Source organism: Equus przewalskii, chromosome 7 (genome assembly GCF_037783145.1).
Source record: "Equus przewalskii isolate Varuska chromosome 7, EquPr2, whole genome shotgun sequence".
NCBI lineage: Eukaryota > Metazoa > Chordata > Mammalia > Perissodactyla > Equidae > Equus > Equus przewalskii.
The window spans coordinates 39,804,054-39,822,204 of record NC_091837.1 but is presented as its reverse complement, the minus strand read 5'-3'; the positions used below and the strand labels follow the sequence as shown (position 1 = coordinate 39,822,204).

The window sequence follows — 18,151 nt, the reverse complement described above, 5'->3', positions numbered from 1 at the left end:
TTTGCTTTCTAACTAAAGATACCGGCTTAAACTAACAAAATCTGTATGTTTTGGCTCAAAAGCTTAAATTGCAGCTCTTTCTTGACCAAAAGAAATTGCCAAGCTTAGCCTTGCATGGGCACTAATGGCCAAAGACTCCTTCCTTTACGTATATAGTGTGGATTAAACAAAAATTGAAAAGACTTTAAATGGTTTTCAGAATATGTGGTTGTTAGAACTAGTACTCTCTATTCCATGACCATGGGTATTTTAAATCAACTGACCTCCTTAAGTTCAATTTAACTGCGACCTTATGCTGCTTAAAAGCTGTGTCTCGTGGCAGATCAAATACAGCATCGATCAAGGATATGAGTGTGTCAGCTGCACACACTTTTTCCCAGGAGCAGCAATAAGAAACACAAATACTGTTTCCCTCCACCACCATCTCCCAGTGCTCAACCAACCAGCCCTGGGGAAGCTCCCAGCTTCTAACGAGCTGTTTCCATTATACACAGAAGATGCTGCAAGAGGAGGACGAGGGAAGGCTTTAACATGCAACAAAACTCATAGGCTAGCGTGCACATTAACTATTTTTAACTCATGGGTTGTAAGCTTAATGCTCAAGTTAAAAACTAACTTATGTGAGAACAGTCAGCTTCCAGACTCCTTCAGAGGGGTCCCACATGCAGCCTGGCTTGACCACTGTACAGTCCTATCCTGTCGTCCCATGTGTGTAGTCATGAAATTGCTTTCCATCCAGAAATGTGTCTACAGGATGACCTATTTCCCATTAGACAACCAGGCAGCCTAGATATTGCAACATGTTTCTATTGCAGGGGAATAAGTTTTTCGAAAAAAGCATAATAAAGATTTCCAGTGAAGGATGAGAAGAATGATTGGAAAGAGAAATACATCACACGTTTCATAGACATGAAATATTTCAGCCTTTGTTTTCCTTCCCTAGTTCTTTAGTTTCTACTTATATTTTTCTCTCTCACTGAGGCAGGGACCCCCACCAAAGGAGTAGATTTTCTTTCTACAGAATATTCCGTAAATGCAGGAGTAATATAGAAATAGACACAGTCTACCTTCTCTGTTTTGCTGGATGTACTCTGCATGTTCCATGTGAGACTTGCAAACATCCATCGCAGACTGCCGAGGGAAAAGCCATTTAAATAATACATTTTTTTCTCATAGTAAATTTTACAATGAATCTCTACAGATTGTCTCAGGGATTTTTTTAAATGAAATTATGTAGTGTATACCATTTTGGTCTGTTTCTTTTACTCAAACTAAGTTTTTAAGATTTATTCATGTTTTGAGTTTGGTTGTGTCTAATTATTTTCATTGCTATATAGTAGTCGATTGGAAAAATATACCACAATTTATTTTCTGTTCTCTTGTTGGACAGTTGGGTTATTTCCAGGTTTTGGCTATGACAGATAATGATGCTCTGAACGTCTTTTTTGCAACCTGGTACATGTGCTAGCGTTTCGCTAGGGAGGATAAGAAGTGGAATTGGTGCTCGTAGAGGATGCATATTTTAACTTTATTAGATAATGCGATATTTTCCCGAGGAGGTTATATCTACTAACACTCCCACCAATAGTATATGGGAGTCTTCACTGCTTCACATTTTTGCCAAAACACATTGAGACTTTGCTGGAATTAGCTTAATTCAGGGATTTTTTTTTTAATTTAATGATTTTGAGCAACCTCTCCTGGTGCCAAGGCCTGATGAAGGCATTATCACCTGTTGTTAGATTGCAGGTCTTCCCTTTCCAATTTTATAAATGAGGAAACTGAGGCCCGAGAAGAGAGTGGGCCTAGTCTAGGTCACACAGTAATAACACAGCTTTGCCCATGATGGACCAGAGCCCAGTACCCTGATGCCCGGTCAGGACCACACTGCATGCCCCTCCCTCTGCTTTCATGCTGTTTCCTTTGTTGGGAAAGTCCAAAATCATCCTAAAATAAGACTGAACTGAAAAGAATCTGGAGTTATGCTTTAACATAAACCCAAACAGGAAAATTAATATTTAGAGACTACTTTTCTTTAAAAGAATTACTGCCATTGAATTTTTCAAAATCCAGATAGTTCTTTATTGCAAGGAGGACTGGGAAGGAATATGGGGCTCCTCTTCTGTGAACGACTAGGGCAAGATGGTCATTGCTTTACTCAGGGCCAAGAGAAAGCCTGGACTGTCTTTAGAGGGACAGAAGTATTTAGATTTAATTTTCAGCCTGTCATCAAATTGGTAAGTTATTCAGTGCACAGAAAGAGCAGGAGAATCCCTATGTAACACAAGAGTGGATGTCAAATTAGACCATGAGGACACGGAGAAGACAGGGTTCTCCCAGCAGTATGCACTCCCACACCACAACGAGGACTAATAACCCAGACGTTTACCAGCTCGCACGCAGGGCAATGCAGAAGCCTACTCAGGTGCTACTTGTCTGTTTCCTTCTAACTCTTTCTTGTTTTCATTTTTAAAACTTAACATCATGTTAACATAATTTGACAATGACTTTGCAATTTCCCAAGGTTTGAGGAGTCTCAGAGTTTTAAATTATAGCTGTGTTCCTAAATATAAAGGTGATGGAGAGAAAACTTGTATATATGTAATATATTCAGTAATGTACGTCATCTATTCCTTGAAATGGTCACCAAGTGGATATATATCCAATGCCATTTCCTTTGGCTGCATTCATACATTCAACAGAAATTTATTGAGTATCTGTGTGTTCCAGGTGTGAGGTAGCGAATCAAAATGTCACATGGAAAGATCTAAAAGGACAGACTGCTACCGAGCAAAACAGCATAAATATAGACGTAGATACAAACTGTGGTAAGCGAGGAGGAGCTCGGAAAGAGAATTCCAGGTATAACATTTCAAAACCACTAGAAACCTGCCTATGAGGATCCAGTAATATTTTAACACACCCAATAAAATTATTTTTCATATCTACTTCTTTTCTTTTTTTTAGACTGTCTTTAGATTTAGCAAATGATTTATTGTCCAGTGAAATCAAGCCACATGTTCTGCTTAAATGTTTCAGTTTAACCATTTGTATTGGTTCAGAGGAAGGAAAAAGAAATAGGCCATATGTGCCATATTATAGCATTTTTTCTTCCTCATTTTATGATAAGAATAATTAACTGGTTTGACTCATGCCCCTTTCTAGAAATGTGTGCACTCTAATCAAAATTTTCTTACAGTCCCTAAAAAGCGTTCTACTTTGGCTATGGGTGTTGTAAGGTAGAGTTCCAGTGATTATAAACTGTATGTTCTTTTTTTATACCATGAATTGAGTCCAGAAGGTTCTCATGTGCAATCAGAATTGTCCTAGGACCAAAGTCTCCTTTGACAATCTTTCATAAACATAATCTCCCCTTTGCTAGATACATGAAAAAGAAAGTATACAAGTCTGACACATACCCTGAAGGTTTTCACCCTTGATGGAATGCAAAGAATGGAAAAACTCAGAGATGGGGTGTAGACGTAGAGAAGGGAGTCATCCAGGCTTATTCCTAAGCATCTCACTTGAACAACTAGGTGAATGAACGGACGTGCCATTTAGTGGGTAGGGATGAGCAGCTTTGGGGGAGGACTGAGAGTTCAGTCAGTTGGAGGAGTTGCCAAACGGTCTTGCACCTCAAATTCTCCAGAGTCAGGAGACAGTTGGGTATATTGGAGCTCAGAAGAAAACTTGCTCTAGAAATGTAAAAGTGTTAGCTACAGGTCATACTGAGCACAGTGGGGATAGTTGAGGGGTGTCTAGAAGGAAGAAGAAGGCAGGGGCCTGGGAATGCTTCTCCCCTGAGCTCGGGGAGGAGGGGCAGCTGCCAAAGGCCAGGTCAGCCTCCTCTTCTGCGTTCCAGTCTACCCTGCTGTCTGAAAATAAGGCTTCTGGAACTCACTCCATTCTCTAGACTGACCGGTCTAGAGACCTGCCATCAGTCAGTGAATGTCAGTCCGTGAATGCAGTTTCAGGGGATGTTAACTTCTTTTAGTAACCTTGCTTTAGTGCAAATTTACCTTGCAGTCAATGCAACTCCTCAGTCTTCTCACAGAGCGGCTGCTAAGTCACCTTCTTCTTTTAAGCCAAAGATAATCGGTCTTTTATTCTTGTTAACTTATTGAACTTCCCGTTGTTTTATTACTGGTCCTGGCTATATCCATGGAATCCTCTTTCTAACACTTAGCAGATGTGTGGTCGTGGGCCAGTTGCTCAGCTCTCTGTACTTCAGTTTCCTTATCTGTAAATTGGAGATGTATCTACTTCATAGGTTTCTAGGATGAGATGAGTTAATTCATGTAAAGTGCCCAGAACAACGCCTGGCATGTCACTACTTAATAAATGTTAGTTGTCATTATCCTCATCATCTATCACAGTTTCTCCTGACTATATTCCAAACCCTCTCACCTAAGTAGAGTTTGTCATTGTGCAAACTGTGCAACATGGTCAAAGAACCAGCTTGCAAACACTAAGGAATCCAAAAGAAAGGGAGGGTATTTTGTGGGGTGAGCAGACAAGAGGGTCTATCCCCTCTATCCCCACTTCAGATTTCTTCCCTATTATTGGCTTTTTATATTCTGTTTTTAGAAACATCTCATTTGAAGAAACAGTTCCACTACTTTAGGGAAAAAAACGTAATGTTGGCTAAGCTGCTAACTAGAGTAATGTCCTAGCACCTCTCAATGACAATTCAATTCAGCAAAGCCTTATGGGAGTCAGTGCCTACTGTGCGCAGAGCGCTTGCTGGCTTCCATGGGGGGAAAGGAATAAGCCTGTCATCTGCTTCCACGTGGTTCCTAAGATAATAGGTGACAGAGGAGAGGGTCCTGGGAGGCTTCACGGAGAAGGTGGCTTTTGAGGAGAGGCATGCACAATCTGAATAGGCAGAGATGCATGGGATGTAAAGCCAGGAAGCAGGTAAGCAGGCAGCGGTGTGCACAGAGGGAGGAGCATAGAGACCATTCTGCACACACATCAAATGACACAAATTATGGTCAACTTCCATGCTTCAGTCTGGTTTGACTGGCAAGTCGGGGAGGGAAAGAGAGGAGAGGGTGGGGACCTAACATGCCGCATAGCGTTCAGTCGTTATGCCCGTTTTGGAGCAAGAGAGTCATATAATCAGAGCTGTATTCTAGGAAGATGCCTGTGACACCACCACTCCTTTAATCTGTGGGGCAAGACCATTGGCAACTTACCCCAGGAGGCCCCAAAGGATGGGGAGGCTCTGGATTAAAATGATGTCTAAACAGAGTTAGCTCTCAGTATTCATTTTCAACCCAGATCATTAGGCCAGGTCGGGCTTTCTTATATTTTGTTATTTCCTATCTGAGGAATCTTTCTAAAAGAAAAAAGCTACAGCACACATTGCTGCCATTTGAAAGCCTACCTTTTAAAGGGTATAAAATACATAGTGACAGTTTTGATGTATCCCAGTGGGTGCGGGTCCCAATACTTCACCATTCTCTGCCTGCATAATTTAAAAATGATAATTTAGCCTGTCAAACTTAATGTGAGTGAAGTTCCTTGGATATTTATAAAACATCAAATAGATAGAATTGTACCAGCAAAAAATAGGTCCTTTTATTACTAAACCATAGAAGGATTTTTGGATGACAGTTGCTGGCAGCTCACCTATGAGCTGAACTTCTGGCGACGCTATAAATGTGGTGGTCCACGGTTTTGAAGGTATTTTCACCCACTGCAATAAAAGGATGTCACAAGACTCCATCCCAAATTGTAGTCAGATTGAGGCGCAGGTCAATGATACAGCTTTTGTTTTCTTTTATTTTTTAGAGTATTAATGATCCATGGTTTCAGGTTCCCCTGAGAAAGTGGAAGTTAACCGTGCATGTAAAGGCGCCTTTAAGTCTGCCGACCTAGGTCACGGTCCGCTGGTTTTTAGCCTTCTGGCCACCCACCTTAAGCCTGCCACGTTGGAGTTCGGGTATTTCTTACGTGTAGCTCTAAACATAGCCCGTCCACTTCAGTAGGTATATTCCTAAGAAGCGTGTGCGGACACTAATTTTCGTGAATTTACTAACGCTTAAATACTTTTAAAACCGGGTGGACCTCGGTGTAGAGAGCGAGCGAGCACCGTGCTCGGCTGCGCGGCATTCAGCGCGGCGGGTCCAGCTTTGCGTGGTCCGGCCCGAGCCCCGCCCCTCGGGCGTCCCCGGCGACGTCCGGCCCGCGGGCCCCGCCCCTCGGCGCCTGACTTAACGTCATCGTCTGCGCCGCGCAGGTAGAAACAGGAAGTAGGACCAAAACAAAGGAGCGGCGGCCGGGAGCGGACCTCTCTCTTTCTCTTTCCCTTCTGCGCGCCTCTTGGCCCGGGCCGCCGACCCCCAAAGAGCCGTCCGACTATGTCCAACATGGAGAAACACCTGTTCAACCTGAAGTTCGCGGCCAAAGAACTGAGCAGGAGTGCCAAAAAATGCGACAAGGAGGAAAAGGCCGAAAAGGCCAAAATTAAAAAGGCCATTCAGAAGGGCAACATGGAAGTTGCGAGGATTCACGCCGAAAATGCCATTCGCCAGAAGAACCAGGCGGTGAATTTCTTGAGAATGAGTGCGCGGGTTGATGCTGTGGCTGCCAGAGTCCAGACGGCGGTGACGATGGGCAAGGTGACCAAGTCGATGGCCGGTGTGGTTAAGTCGATGGATGCGACGCTGAAGACCATGAATCTGGAGAAGATCTCTGCCTTAATGGACAAATTCGAGCACCAGTTTGAGACGCTGGATGTCCAGACGCAGCAAATGGAAGACACGATGAGCAGCACGACGACGCTGACCACTCCCCAGAACCAAGTGGATATGCTGCTCCAGGAAATGGCAGACGAGGCCGGCCTAGACCTCAACATGGAGCTGCCGCAGGGGCAGACCGGCTCCGTGGCTACGAGCGTGGCTTCGGCCGAGCAGGATGAACTATCCCAGAGACTGGCCCGCCTGCGGGATCAAGTGTGACACAGAACCCACTCTGAGGTTTCCTGGCCGTAGCCACCTTTTGAAATGCTCTCTGTATATTAGAAAGATACTATACACTAGAAACTCTGAACGTGCCAGAATGCTGAAATGCTCTTTACTTAAAATGCTTTTACCCATGGGTTTTCAGTGCTCTCCGGATACATTAAGAAATTCCAGGCTTTCTCCACTCTTAACTGCATTTTAAAGTTTTCTATAGCTTGTAATGATGTGTGTTATTATAGCGGCCTTTTAACAGTAGTAGTTAATTTGGTGTATGTAAATCTTTCTCCAAAATTTCGTCAAAACTCTCGTTCCTGTGTATTCAGTTTTCTGCCCGAATTATCAAAATTGGTTATTTTTTAAAATTTAGTGTAATTGATACTATCTAGAATTGACAGGTGGCACGTAAAAATTAAAGAGAGAATGATTGGGTTGATTACAGAGCTGTCAGTACCTCAATTCAACTTATTTAATGGACTGTGCTGTTTCTGTATCCTTTGTTTTTTGCCGTCAAATCAAGACTACAGTTGACTATTAACCTGTTTTCCTAACTTAACACTAAAATTACCTTAGGACAGTCTTGCATAATACTCTTTTACTATTTATGTTCTATAAATTTTTCCCATTGTAGTTGTCTTATAACTGGAAAAAATGCCACGTAACTTCCATTTATTATAAGAAAAAATTGTTCATTTATCTTTTTACTTACTAAAGAGTTTTTAAAAACACTTAAAAGATTTAACACGACAGTTTCTTCAAATGAACTTCTCTAACACATTTCTAGTCATTTTCCTATTTCAATACTTTAATTAGATTTCTTGTAAAGTATGTTAATTAGCACAGCAGTCATATCACTCACTCTTAACATTGCCAAAGAACTGTTGATTGATTTGAGAGAATCCAGGACTGTGTGTTGTTGGTTTTGTTTTTATTTTAACAAAAATAGAAATGAAATTAGAACCACATTTTAAGTTCTGATTATTTGCATTTATTATTTTGTCTTAAAGCAACAACTCTTTAAAAGCCTTGGAGATATATGGTGGAATGTTTTACCTAGCCATGCAAATGACTTAAACATACACGCAGCCAGCTGGAAGTCTGGGAAAACGGAAAAGATGCAGGATTGGACAGCAGGCTTGGCCCTCTAAAGCTAGAGCCCAGCTGTGCTGCCTTCCATCTTTCTGGAGTGGCAGTGTATATTCTCTGGCTGAAAAGTAAAGCCTGTAGCCATCACTTTCTCATAGCCTGAAAACATGGAGAACAGGGACTTGCTTTTGTCTTGGCAGTTATATTAGTATAAGTTAAATATTTAAGGATATTTTAAATTCCCCCTTTCCTTCACTGGAAGATTTCTCCATAAGAGAATTCCAGTGTTTCAGAAAATAATTATAGGGACTCTTCTAAGCCCTTTGAAAGATTGATAACCAAGTCTTCACTATTATGTTTTCCAGTGTGAATGAGTGTGTTTAAAATAAATAAAAGTGAACAAGTGTATGCAGATGAGGACTGATCCTCATATTTAAGTGTCTTTACATCTGACTGGATGTTGTTCTGAAGTCTTCTCTAAGGGACACTGTCAGTTCTCTGCCCTGCATCTTTGTAGAACTCGCCCCTGTCATCTGCATGGCTGTACAGAGGCAGCTGTGTGTGAGTGCAGCATGATTTGTAACCCCTCTTTAGACTGGAAAAAATAATTGCAACTTAAAAAATAGCTTAGTGTTGAATCCTTTGGTAAATTGAAGATCCTTTTATAGTGCAAATATTCCCAACAAAATAATATATTTTGTGAGATTAAACAATGCTTGAACTTTCTTAAAATATGTTGATTTCAAACAATATGAATGTACATTTTTATGAACCATAAAATATTATTTTCAAAAGCACACCAGGCCCATGAATTATTTCCTCATTTTTGCAGTTAATGAAATGCTGAAATGTAAACCACAGAAGTTTGTCAAATAAATCATTTTAAACTGCATGTCACTGCCTATGAGTGTGCATCCTGTTTAAAAAGCTATTTAAGAAAAAGAATTCAGAGGTAGACTTGGTTCAGAAGGCATGATATTTTCCCAAACTCACCCTTAACCACCTGAATTTCGGTTTGGTTAGCGTGGAATTTTCATATGTGTTTCTAGAAGCCCTAACTATTACTTCTTTACTGTAATAGTTTCTTCATGGCAACAAGATTCTTCCTCACATTGAAGCTTCCCTGGGCTAAAGATAGATATAATTTACAAAAGGATCCAATTCAAATATACCAAGGAAATAGTTAATTTTCATGCAACTACCAGTACAACTTTTACTCTTATTTCTCGTTTTTGTTTTTCTGCCTTCAAATATACCATTTCTAACAGATTTAGAATAAAATTTTAGTTTATTTTAAGGATTGTTATTTTATTTCAGATCAGATGATAAGTGCACTATTGGAGAACTTTCTAACAACCTGTTTGTTCCTGAAGGATTGTTAACGCACGTGTGTGCCTTTTAGACAAAGGTGTGCTATAGGCTTGGGCCCCACGTGCCTGCCCTGCTGTCTTTGATATAGGAAAGAGCCACCTAAAATAAACAGCAATCTGATAACCTTATTAGCTGAACATAGTCTTAGAGTCAGCCAGACAGTCTCACATTGTAAAGCAGCAGTGAGGGACCTTGTGTTCTAGATTCCTCTGCAATACGCACAGCACCCTTTTGGAGGCGTCTGTAGCTGAAATCCAAAGCTCAAGACCTTTGGTACTAAGGGCAAAAAAGCTACAAGTCAGTGGACATTAAACAGATTGGTGAGCAGGCCGTCGTAATTTTTTTTTTCTTTTAATCAACTGACTGGAATTAGGAAAATGTCTGTCTAGTTTGCCTAGATTCGTTTTCCTACCACTAGATGGTAAGTTCCATATGAAGCAGGACCAGACAAGGTCCGTCTCGGTCACAGTTACTGGGCCTGGGGTGGTGCCCAGCTCAGCTGGCTCCTGGTAGTGTGTCGGCATGAATGCACACCTCCCTTGGGTGCTGTCACTCGTGATCGTCCCGAGAGCTCTCTAATGACAATGGACACGGTGGGTAAAGTGGATGCAGTGAGCCCTGGGCCGGAGACCCATTGTGAATCCTCAGAAGCACTGTAACTTTTCCTTCATAGCATTTCTCCAAAGTGAAACGTTTGCTCCTGCTCCCTCTCTCCTGAAGAGTGTCAGGACAAACAATTCAGCAGTGTTTATTCAGAATGGCTGAATAAGAGATTTAGACTAAGTATATTGGGTGCTGGCTCTCTGGGGCTTCTTTCTAGAAATAAAAGACACGCTTCTACCTTAAACAGTGCTCAATACAGTGAGGTAGACACATAAAGAGAAAAATGGACATGAGTGTATCCAGATGTAAAAAGGTCATCAAGATGAACACTTAGGATTAGTGCACTTTACACACTGTGTATTTTATACCCCAACTTTCAAAAAGGGTAAATCTCAATATAAAGCAGTGTACAATCAAATCATGTTGTACAATGATTTCTACGTGTTGTACAAAGCAGTTGACAATCAAATCATGAAACAGTAAGTCTACGTGGGGAACAGGATTTCAGTGTCCGTGGTGCTTAGAATTGGCTTCTTGGAAGAGGTGGGGTTTTTAATCTGGGGCTTCAAAGAAAAAAAGGTGGGAATTACACAAAGGTCTGAGAGGCCAAACGCTACATGGGGATTTGACTGGAATGGAGGGTTTACCATCAAAAAGAGTGATGAAGAGATCGGACAAATTGTAAAGGGCTTGGAGGCCAGATTAGAAGCGTGAACTTTACCCTAAAGACAGGAGCAGGAGCGTGAGCCATCAGAAATGCTATTGTCCAGGTGAAGAGAGATCAGAGCCTGGAGTGTGGTGGCAGTAAAAACGGAGAGGCCAGGCACAGTGCATCGCACACTTTGATGTGCACGTGGGTCACGGTTTCACCAGGGGATATGGTTCAGCTGTACATCCTGATTCCTGAGATCTGCAGATGCTGCCTCTGCTGCTCTGAGGACCACCTCTCAAGTAGCAAGGATCACGACCCTGCTGCACCCGGCACTGCCTGGGGCTTTGTTACTATATAGGTAATAGTTTTCTCCATAGCATTGTTGTATCATGTAAATACGCATCATGAGTAAATTTTAATAACACACTGAGAAGAGTTCTTGACAGAGTTCCACCTTGCTACATTTTACACAAAAGAAATAATTTTAATGACCTTTTAATTAAATTTAGTTGGTGCATTTTCTCAGACCCAGCTATTTAAAGGCACTTAACCGAAGAGTTTTCATCATTTCATGATCCCTTGTCCCTGTTCATGATCAACTCAGTAACTTTTGACTTATTTTAGTGGGGTTGCAGACAGCAGATGAGAGAGAAATCAGGAATCGCCATTTTGTGCCAATATCAAACAGAAGGGGGAGTCTAAATGATGAGAATAAAAATGCTTCTGCAAACATGAATATCCTCAGCTGTAGCAGGAAAGAATGAAAAAAAAAAAGTAAATTGCTTTTTAACTACTCTTTTATAGTGTCCATAATGAGGGTATTTTTCATAATTGTCATTTGGTATTGTCTTGCAACTCTGTGTCTAGTGTGAATGAATGGTCTACAAGGGAAATTCTTTAATCTGGTTAATTTTTTGGCTTAACAGACAGTGCATATTTAAGAAGACAGTGTTACTAACCCTTTAAAATGTAGTCACGTGAAATTCTGTGTATGATTGGGAAGACTCTTAAAAGTCATCTCTAGATATCTTAGGAGCCCCAATTTGAAGTACTTCTACAACATGGTAGGAAATATGCTGACTGAACCAAAGATTAAGGCAAAAGGCTGACAGAAATCTACTGCTATAGATTTTTACATTATTCCTTTATTCCTTAGAGAGTCTTTCAAAGAACTGGGGGACACATTTACATCCAGAGGGGAATTTTCCCATTTTATTTTCATGGCACACGCATGAAATCCAAGAACTCAGAATACCATTCAGCATCAGTAACAATCCAAAAAGAGTGCCAAAAGAAGATACTTTTGGAAATGCTCCTTGATACCTCTCAGTTCTCAGTTAGATGGTTAAGTATCAGAGCTGGAAGGAACTTTGAATACCCATCCTGGAGATTAGGGATGGAAAAGAACTTGACATCTTCGCCTTTGTCATTGGCATCTCAGAACCACTTATTTTACAATAAGTGTTCAGGAAGGTACTCCCACTGCATCCTTCAGAAGGCAGTCTTTAATCACACCTATCAAGAACTTCTGATGTATTTTTTTAACCACATTTCATTGTTTCTACTTATACTTGTAATTACCATCTGAATAAATTCGCCCACCTCCCTCCACCCCATCTGCATCCTGTTTGAAATTCATTACTTCCTAAACCCTCACTTAGCCAAAGGCTTCATATTTAGTTTAACTTTCAGTTCCTTCCAGCCCTTTCAGTCAGAAGTGATTGGGTTCCGTATCACATGTGCAGTATTCTATGTCCCCTGCCAAGACGACAGAGCATTTCTGAATCAAATTATTGTAGCCTACCCGGGGCGGGGAAAAGGGAGGAGCAGCTCACCTCCCCACGGAGACCTGCCTGGTTGTCGGGGCCCCAGTCCAGCGCTCCCTTTCCAGGAGCAGAAACCTCCCTCACTTCATCCCAGTCTTTTTGCTCCTTTCCTGCTAGATGGTCAGGACTCAGTGTGTGCTTCTGAGGCACTCTCCACTCCACTGAATTCAAGGCCGGCAGGGACTGAGCCAAACTACACTGTGGTTTTCAAACCAGGCCTCAGGCCAGGGCAGGGCCCTCCCCTCCCTGGAGCCTCGGGACCCTGGGGCCTCCCGTGATTCTCCAGCTCCCAGGCAGCCCCTCCAGGCGGCACTTCCAGGGTTGTTTGCATTCTGTCCTAACTCTTCCTCCTCAGGTACCAGCTCTGTGCCCTGGGCCAATTCACCCACCTTCTGGTACACCGCAGCACCTACCAGGGCTCGTAGTGCCCAGAGAGGCTGCAGGCAGGTAGGAGTCCCTTTGGCTGCTCAGTGGCCTTGCCACCTGGCCATAGCCCTGCAGTCCTTCTCCAGGAGCAGTTTACTTTCTTTGACAACTCCCAGGGCAGGCAGTGCAGTCACAGACACCACCCTCCACAGCTGCCTTCCCCTTGGGTGAGATGGCCCTGTCCTCCAGCTGAAACAACCTCATTCCTGATGCTGCCCCACCACTTCCTGTCTCTGAAAGGACATCCCTAACACCAGCAGCTCCGCTCTTGCCCCTTCCTACATTCTGCTTGTGGCTTCCCTGCTGTGGAGGTGCCCCTTGTTGTAGCTCTGAGGTAGGTCTTGATTCTGGAGCAGCTGGGCCTTGTGCTAAATCAAGGGCATGTAGATGGAGGGCTGCCAAATTGTCACCCCAGCACCAGGCCGCCATCTCGGGCCACCTGGGGCTATCTTTAGCTTTCCGGTAGGAAAGAGTTAAGATGGCCAAGGGAATTAAGCGGCCTTCCTGTGTCTTGGCCTCCCTCCTGCCTGAGCTGAATGCCACTCAAGGGCCAGCAGTGCAGGCTGGTGATGTGTGGAGATGGGGGTGGGGGGGCGGTGAGGGGGTGACACCTCCTCTGTGCTGTGCCCAATGCCCACAAGCACACGGGCTTAAAGGAAGGCTGGGTCATTGCTCACTTCAGCTGCCCAGTGATGGAACCCAAACCATCCAGGGGTGGACAGGCAGGGGGTCGGCTGCTGTCCCTCTAGGTCACATTCACCCTCCCCAGTCCCAGAACCTCACCCTGGCCACACGGACACCCAAGGCCTGGGGAGCTTGGGCCATTGAGACCCTCCCTCTCCTCACATGCCCTGCTTCCATTCGGAAGCCCCTGTGCCCCTCGCCCTCCGGAAGTGGTCCTTCCTCACTAGTTTACCAGCCCCTCTCTTCCTGTGTCTTGACAATCAAGTGTGGCAGCCGCTGTGGCCCAGCCTCTCGGGCGCGCTTTTCACCTCCCCAGGCTGTGGGCGAGGAGGGGGCGGACGCGCGTTCATCCGGCAGATGTTCAGGGCCCACCAGCGCTGGGTCCGGGATACCTGGGCCAACAGGACAAAGCCCTGCCCTGTCGGTCTTCCATTTTGGAGGAAGATACAGATAATAAACAGATGGATGGATGTAAAACATGCGGGGCCGTGGCGAGCGCTATGCAGAACAAAGCGGGGCTGGCGCGGAGATGGACGCGGGCGCTCAGGCGGCTGGAGGCCCAGCGGGGGTGAGGGCGGTCCCCGCGGAGGGAGAGGGGCCTGCGGGGCCTTCGGCTGCGGCCGGTGCGGGACCTGCCGGTTCCTCTCCCTTGGGCGCCGCCCTCCCGCTGGTCGGTAACACGCAGGGCCTCGGCCGGGTGTGCACGCGGGATCCCTCCCGCTAGCACGCGGACACGCTCACATCGCTTCTGCATCATCTTCAGACTTCTCACGCCCCGGGAACATCCTCGCCCCTCCTTTTGCACTGCCGTCGCAGCATGGCCTTCTGCTAGCCTGGCCTTGGAAGGAGGCCCTGCCCCTTCCCCAGCTCTGAGCGGCCCCTCACCCCGACCTGCGGCCGTGGGCACGAGGGAAGGGGCCGCAGAGAGGAGAGGAAGAAGGATCCAGTCCTAGCCGCTCCGTGAGGAGCCGTGTGCTATCCAGGCAGATGCTTTCAGGAGAGACAGTGGGCCCCTCCCTCAGCCTCCCCCTGCCCTGTCCTCCCGTGGCGTGTGACTCTCCCCGTGCACTACTCCACAACCCAGGAGAAAGTCCTCAGAGAACCTTCTGAGCTCGTGCTGGCTTTCTTTTCAGCTTCCTGGAAAGAATCGACAGCGTCAGTTTGGTGGACTACACACCCACAGACCAGGTATGTGAAGCTAGACCTGCGCCCGGCCGGCGGAAACTCGGGAGGTTAGAGGGACTGCCAGTGCTGTTCGGTGGTTATTTACACGTAGATTAAAGGAAAAATCCTTAAAATAACTACCGTTTGCTAATTGTGTTGTCCCTGCTGTGCACGTGGTGTGTTTGCCCCACCCTGTGATTTGCCCCTGACTTAGCTCTCTGAAACTTACTAGATTTCTAAATTGCCAATATTGAAATAATTTTATCTGTGGAATAGCAATATGCAATTCCCATTTCTAGTGGAGATGTCAACAGAAAACTAAACCTTTACTTCTCCAGCTTCATAAACTGTGCCCATTCTGCTCTTGGCCCCGGTCTGGGTCACAGACCACAAGCACACTCTCCAGGTGTAACCCAGAGTGTCTCCTTTGGGTTGAGCTGGAGAAAAGCGCCCCACTGCACATTTGTTAGGTAGCAGAGAGCAACCTTCCACCCTCAGGTATCTGCAGAGACTCAGTGATCCTGAACTGCTCCGCTTAGGAGCGCCCCCAGATGCCTCTAGAGCTAGTGAACTCCAAGGAAGTTGGGGGGGGCTCCATTGAAACTGCTTCTGCAACGCTCCCCAGTGTCTGTGTGCCCTGGAGGGCCTTGGCCGTGGGCCTCTGCTGGAGGCTGTCTCTTCTCTGCCTCCCCTGGAGGACTGAGCTCCTCTCTCCCCCGAAGTCAGTTTCTCTGAGGCTGACTCCAAGAGCTCGAGATTATCAGACAGAGCAATCAAGCCTTCCTAGTCTTGTGCCAATCCCTTGGGGCCGTCCTGAACACTTCTCTTCAGACTGAGAGGGGAGGACCGCCTCCCATCTTCCAGAATTACTGCAGAGCAGCCGCTTAATTAACATCATAATGGATTTGGTGATCAGAAAAAAACAGCCCTGACATCTGACAGATGTACGAGTCGTCAGCTGTGTAAAACTGAACGGCTTTCACATCCCCTCTGGCCTGCATCATCTATTATCCTACAGAGAACAGGAATATGCAGGCAAGAAAGAGAAAATCTAATCAACCAGCATCCAGTCCAAAAAAATCTATGATTTGTGAATGCAGAGTTACGCTTCCTTTGGTTTGTCACCAGATGGTTCTGAACCCATGGCCGGCAGCTCTCCTGTTGTAGCCGCAGAGCGCGGCAGTGTCTCTGCCCCAAACACTCAGCATGTGATTTGGTTCTCAGATGCCTGACAGTCAGTGGGATGCATCCACGAATGATAAAAAAAACTTCCTAAAGAAAATAAAAGCACAGCTCTCAAGTCTCCAAGGTCAAACCAATACATTAATTGTGACTTTCTCTGAGGAGTGGGACAGAACATTTGTCTGAGTTTTTAATTATTATTGTTTCTTATACAATGGAAGAAATTGCTGTTGGAAAAACTCAATTATTATGGTTGCATCCAGGCTTTCCTTCTGAAGGAGAACAATGACGTCATTTGTTTTGCTTCTCTCTTCTTGCTCCCAGGACCTTCTCAGATGCAGAGTTCTGACATCAGGGATTTTTGAGACACGATTCCAAGTGGACAAAGTAAACTTTCAGTAAGTGTGTTGAGAGCACGGCCGGCTGCAGAGGTGTGGGCAGGAAGCCATGCTGCCTGCTGGGGCCCTGATGGGTGTGTGGTCAGAAGGCCCAGCCTGTGGCCCACGGGCACCAAGATGGAGGGAGTGGGATCCCGAATGTGCATCACTACCCTTTCAGATAAGTAAATCCAGACTGTGTGGTCCTAAAGTACATGCAAGAAGTTTAGGGAAGGAAGGAATCTGAGAGCCAGAGATGCCTGACAGGTGAGAAAGATTCGTGGCATTTGCGTAGGTGGAGAGAAACTGCAGCCAGGAGATGCCGCTCGGGCAGAGGGCGCTGCGCAGGCTGCCCTGAGAAGAGGGGCCGAGCCTGCCTGGTGAGCACGGGCGAGTGGTGTGAGCCCAAGAAGCCAAGAAGGAACTGGGTGTGGACACCCAGGCCGGGTGAGGTGGTGCGGAACCTCAGGGCTCACAGCAGGCAGTGCCGCAGGCCGGCTTGGGAGTGCGCGTGGCTCCACGAGCTCCTAAGAACTGTCGTCCCGTTGTTCTTCCGCAGCATGTTTGATGTCGGTGGCCAGAGGGACGAGAGAAGAAAATGGATCCAGTGCTTTAACGGTGACTTCTATGCTCTCTCAAGAAAATGGGGATGAATTCTCACACTCGCTCCTGCTGCTATGTCTAAGTAGCTTTGAATTAATCATCCATAAATTGCCTTAGATATGAATCTCGTAAATAAAGAATTTAAGCATCCCGAATTTACATTCCTCGTTTGCTAGTTTGGGTAGACCCCTGGTCAGGTGCATTACTGAAACAGTTATACGCGCGGTGCTTATTTAAGTCATTCTTCTAATCATGGAATGAAAATTTCTGTGGAAATAAGTAGCCCTTGGATGTGTACTTTATCATACCCCCACAACCACTGTCTGTCTAACTAGCATGCTTCCCTTTTGCCCTCTTGTCCCACAAAGACGTCACGGCTATCATCTACGTCGCGGCCTGCAGTAGCTACAACATGGTGATTCGGGAAGACAACAACACCAACAGGCTGAGAGAGTCCCTGGACCTTTTCGAGAGCATCTGGAACAACAGGTTATACAAATAATAAAGTCAGTCTCACCGCTGGATACAAATTTTCGTTCATTAGAAATACCACTTAGCTCACTTCCATTTTTATTCTCCATATATATTCATTCTTGCCTTACTGATAAATCCAAACCATGAGAAGCATCTCTTCTGGTCCATCTAATGTATACACACACTTAACGTGGGAGCATTCCTTGATGGGGCTCTGATAGTGCTTTGTCAAGAAAATGTAAATCTGTTTTGAAAGCATAAGGTAATACGTAGTTCAAAATTGGTTTTGTTGGGTTTTTAAAATTTAGAAAGTACCAGTTTTAAACATCCACAAGTGACTGGATGATCTCTAAAGTCCTTACAGCGCGAAAGCACGGCGTAACCACGTCTGAGACTGCCGGTGCTTTGGAGGGTGGAGGGGGTGGTTTTAGAAAGGAGCGGCCAGCAAACACACACACAATACATTTAGACAGAGCTAAAAATCAAAGTTTCTTCTGAAATATTTAGGGGGAAATATCACCAAGGAGGACAGGAAATGTAAGTTGACCTCGCAAAAGGTTTGGATTATCAGAAAAGTATTTCTCTATCAAGTGTGCAACAACTATTCTCAGTTTTATAGTATTAAACAGTTAAGGGGGAAAAAAGCGTGTCAGGAAATAGTGGGTATACAAAAGAGTACTTTGGAGTCATTAAAAATGTCTACGTAGGGGCCAGGCTGGTGGCGCAGCAGTTAAGTTT

At 44.9% G+C, this 18,151-nt stretch overlaps 2 protein-coding genes across 12 annotated transcripts in view; both read left to right on the top strand.

The window, feature by feature from the left end:
• The window catches only part of GNAL (G protein subunit alpha L), a 147,118-nt gene that overhangs the window by 109,779 nt on the left and 19,188 nt on the right, over window positions 1–18,151 (top strand). For all 11 annotated transcript variants that reach the window (XM_070629661.1, XM_070629659.1, XM_070629656.1 and 8 more), the window contains 4 exons: window positions 14,747–14,801; window positions 16,284–16,357; window positions 16,896–16,954; window positions 17,308–17,428. In XM_070629661.1, coding sequence (XP_070485762.1) covers window positions 14,747–14,801; window positions 16,284–16,357; window positions 16,896–16,954; window positions 17,308–17,428 — 309 coding nt within the window. The remainder of the gene's footprint in view (window positions 1–14,746; window positions 14,802–16,283; window positions 16,358–16,895; window positions 16,955–17,307; window positions 17,429–18,151) is intronic.
• On the top strand, window positions 5,598–8,943 carry CHMP1B (charged multivesicular body protein 1B). Its single transcript, XM_008506913.2, has one exon. It carries the CDS (start codon window positions 6,366–6,368, stop codon window positions 6,963–6,965), a length of 600 nt encoding a protein of 199 aa, XP_008505135.1. The 5' UTR covers window positions 5,598–6,365; the 3' UTR covers window positions 6,966–8,943.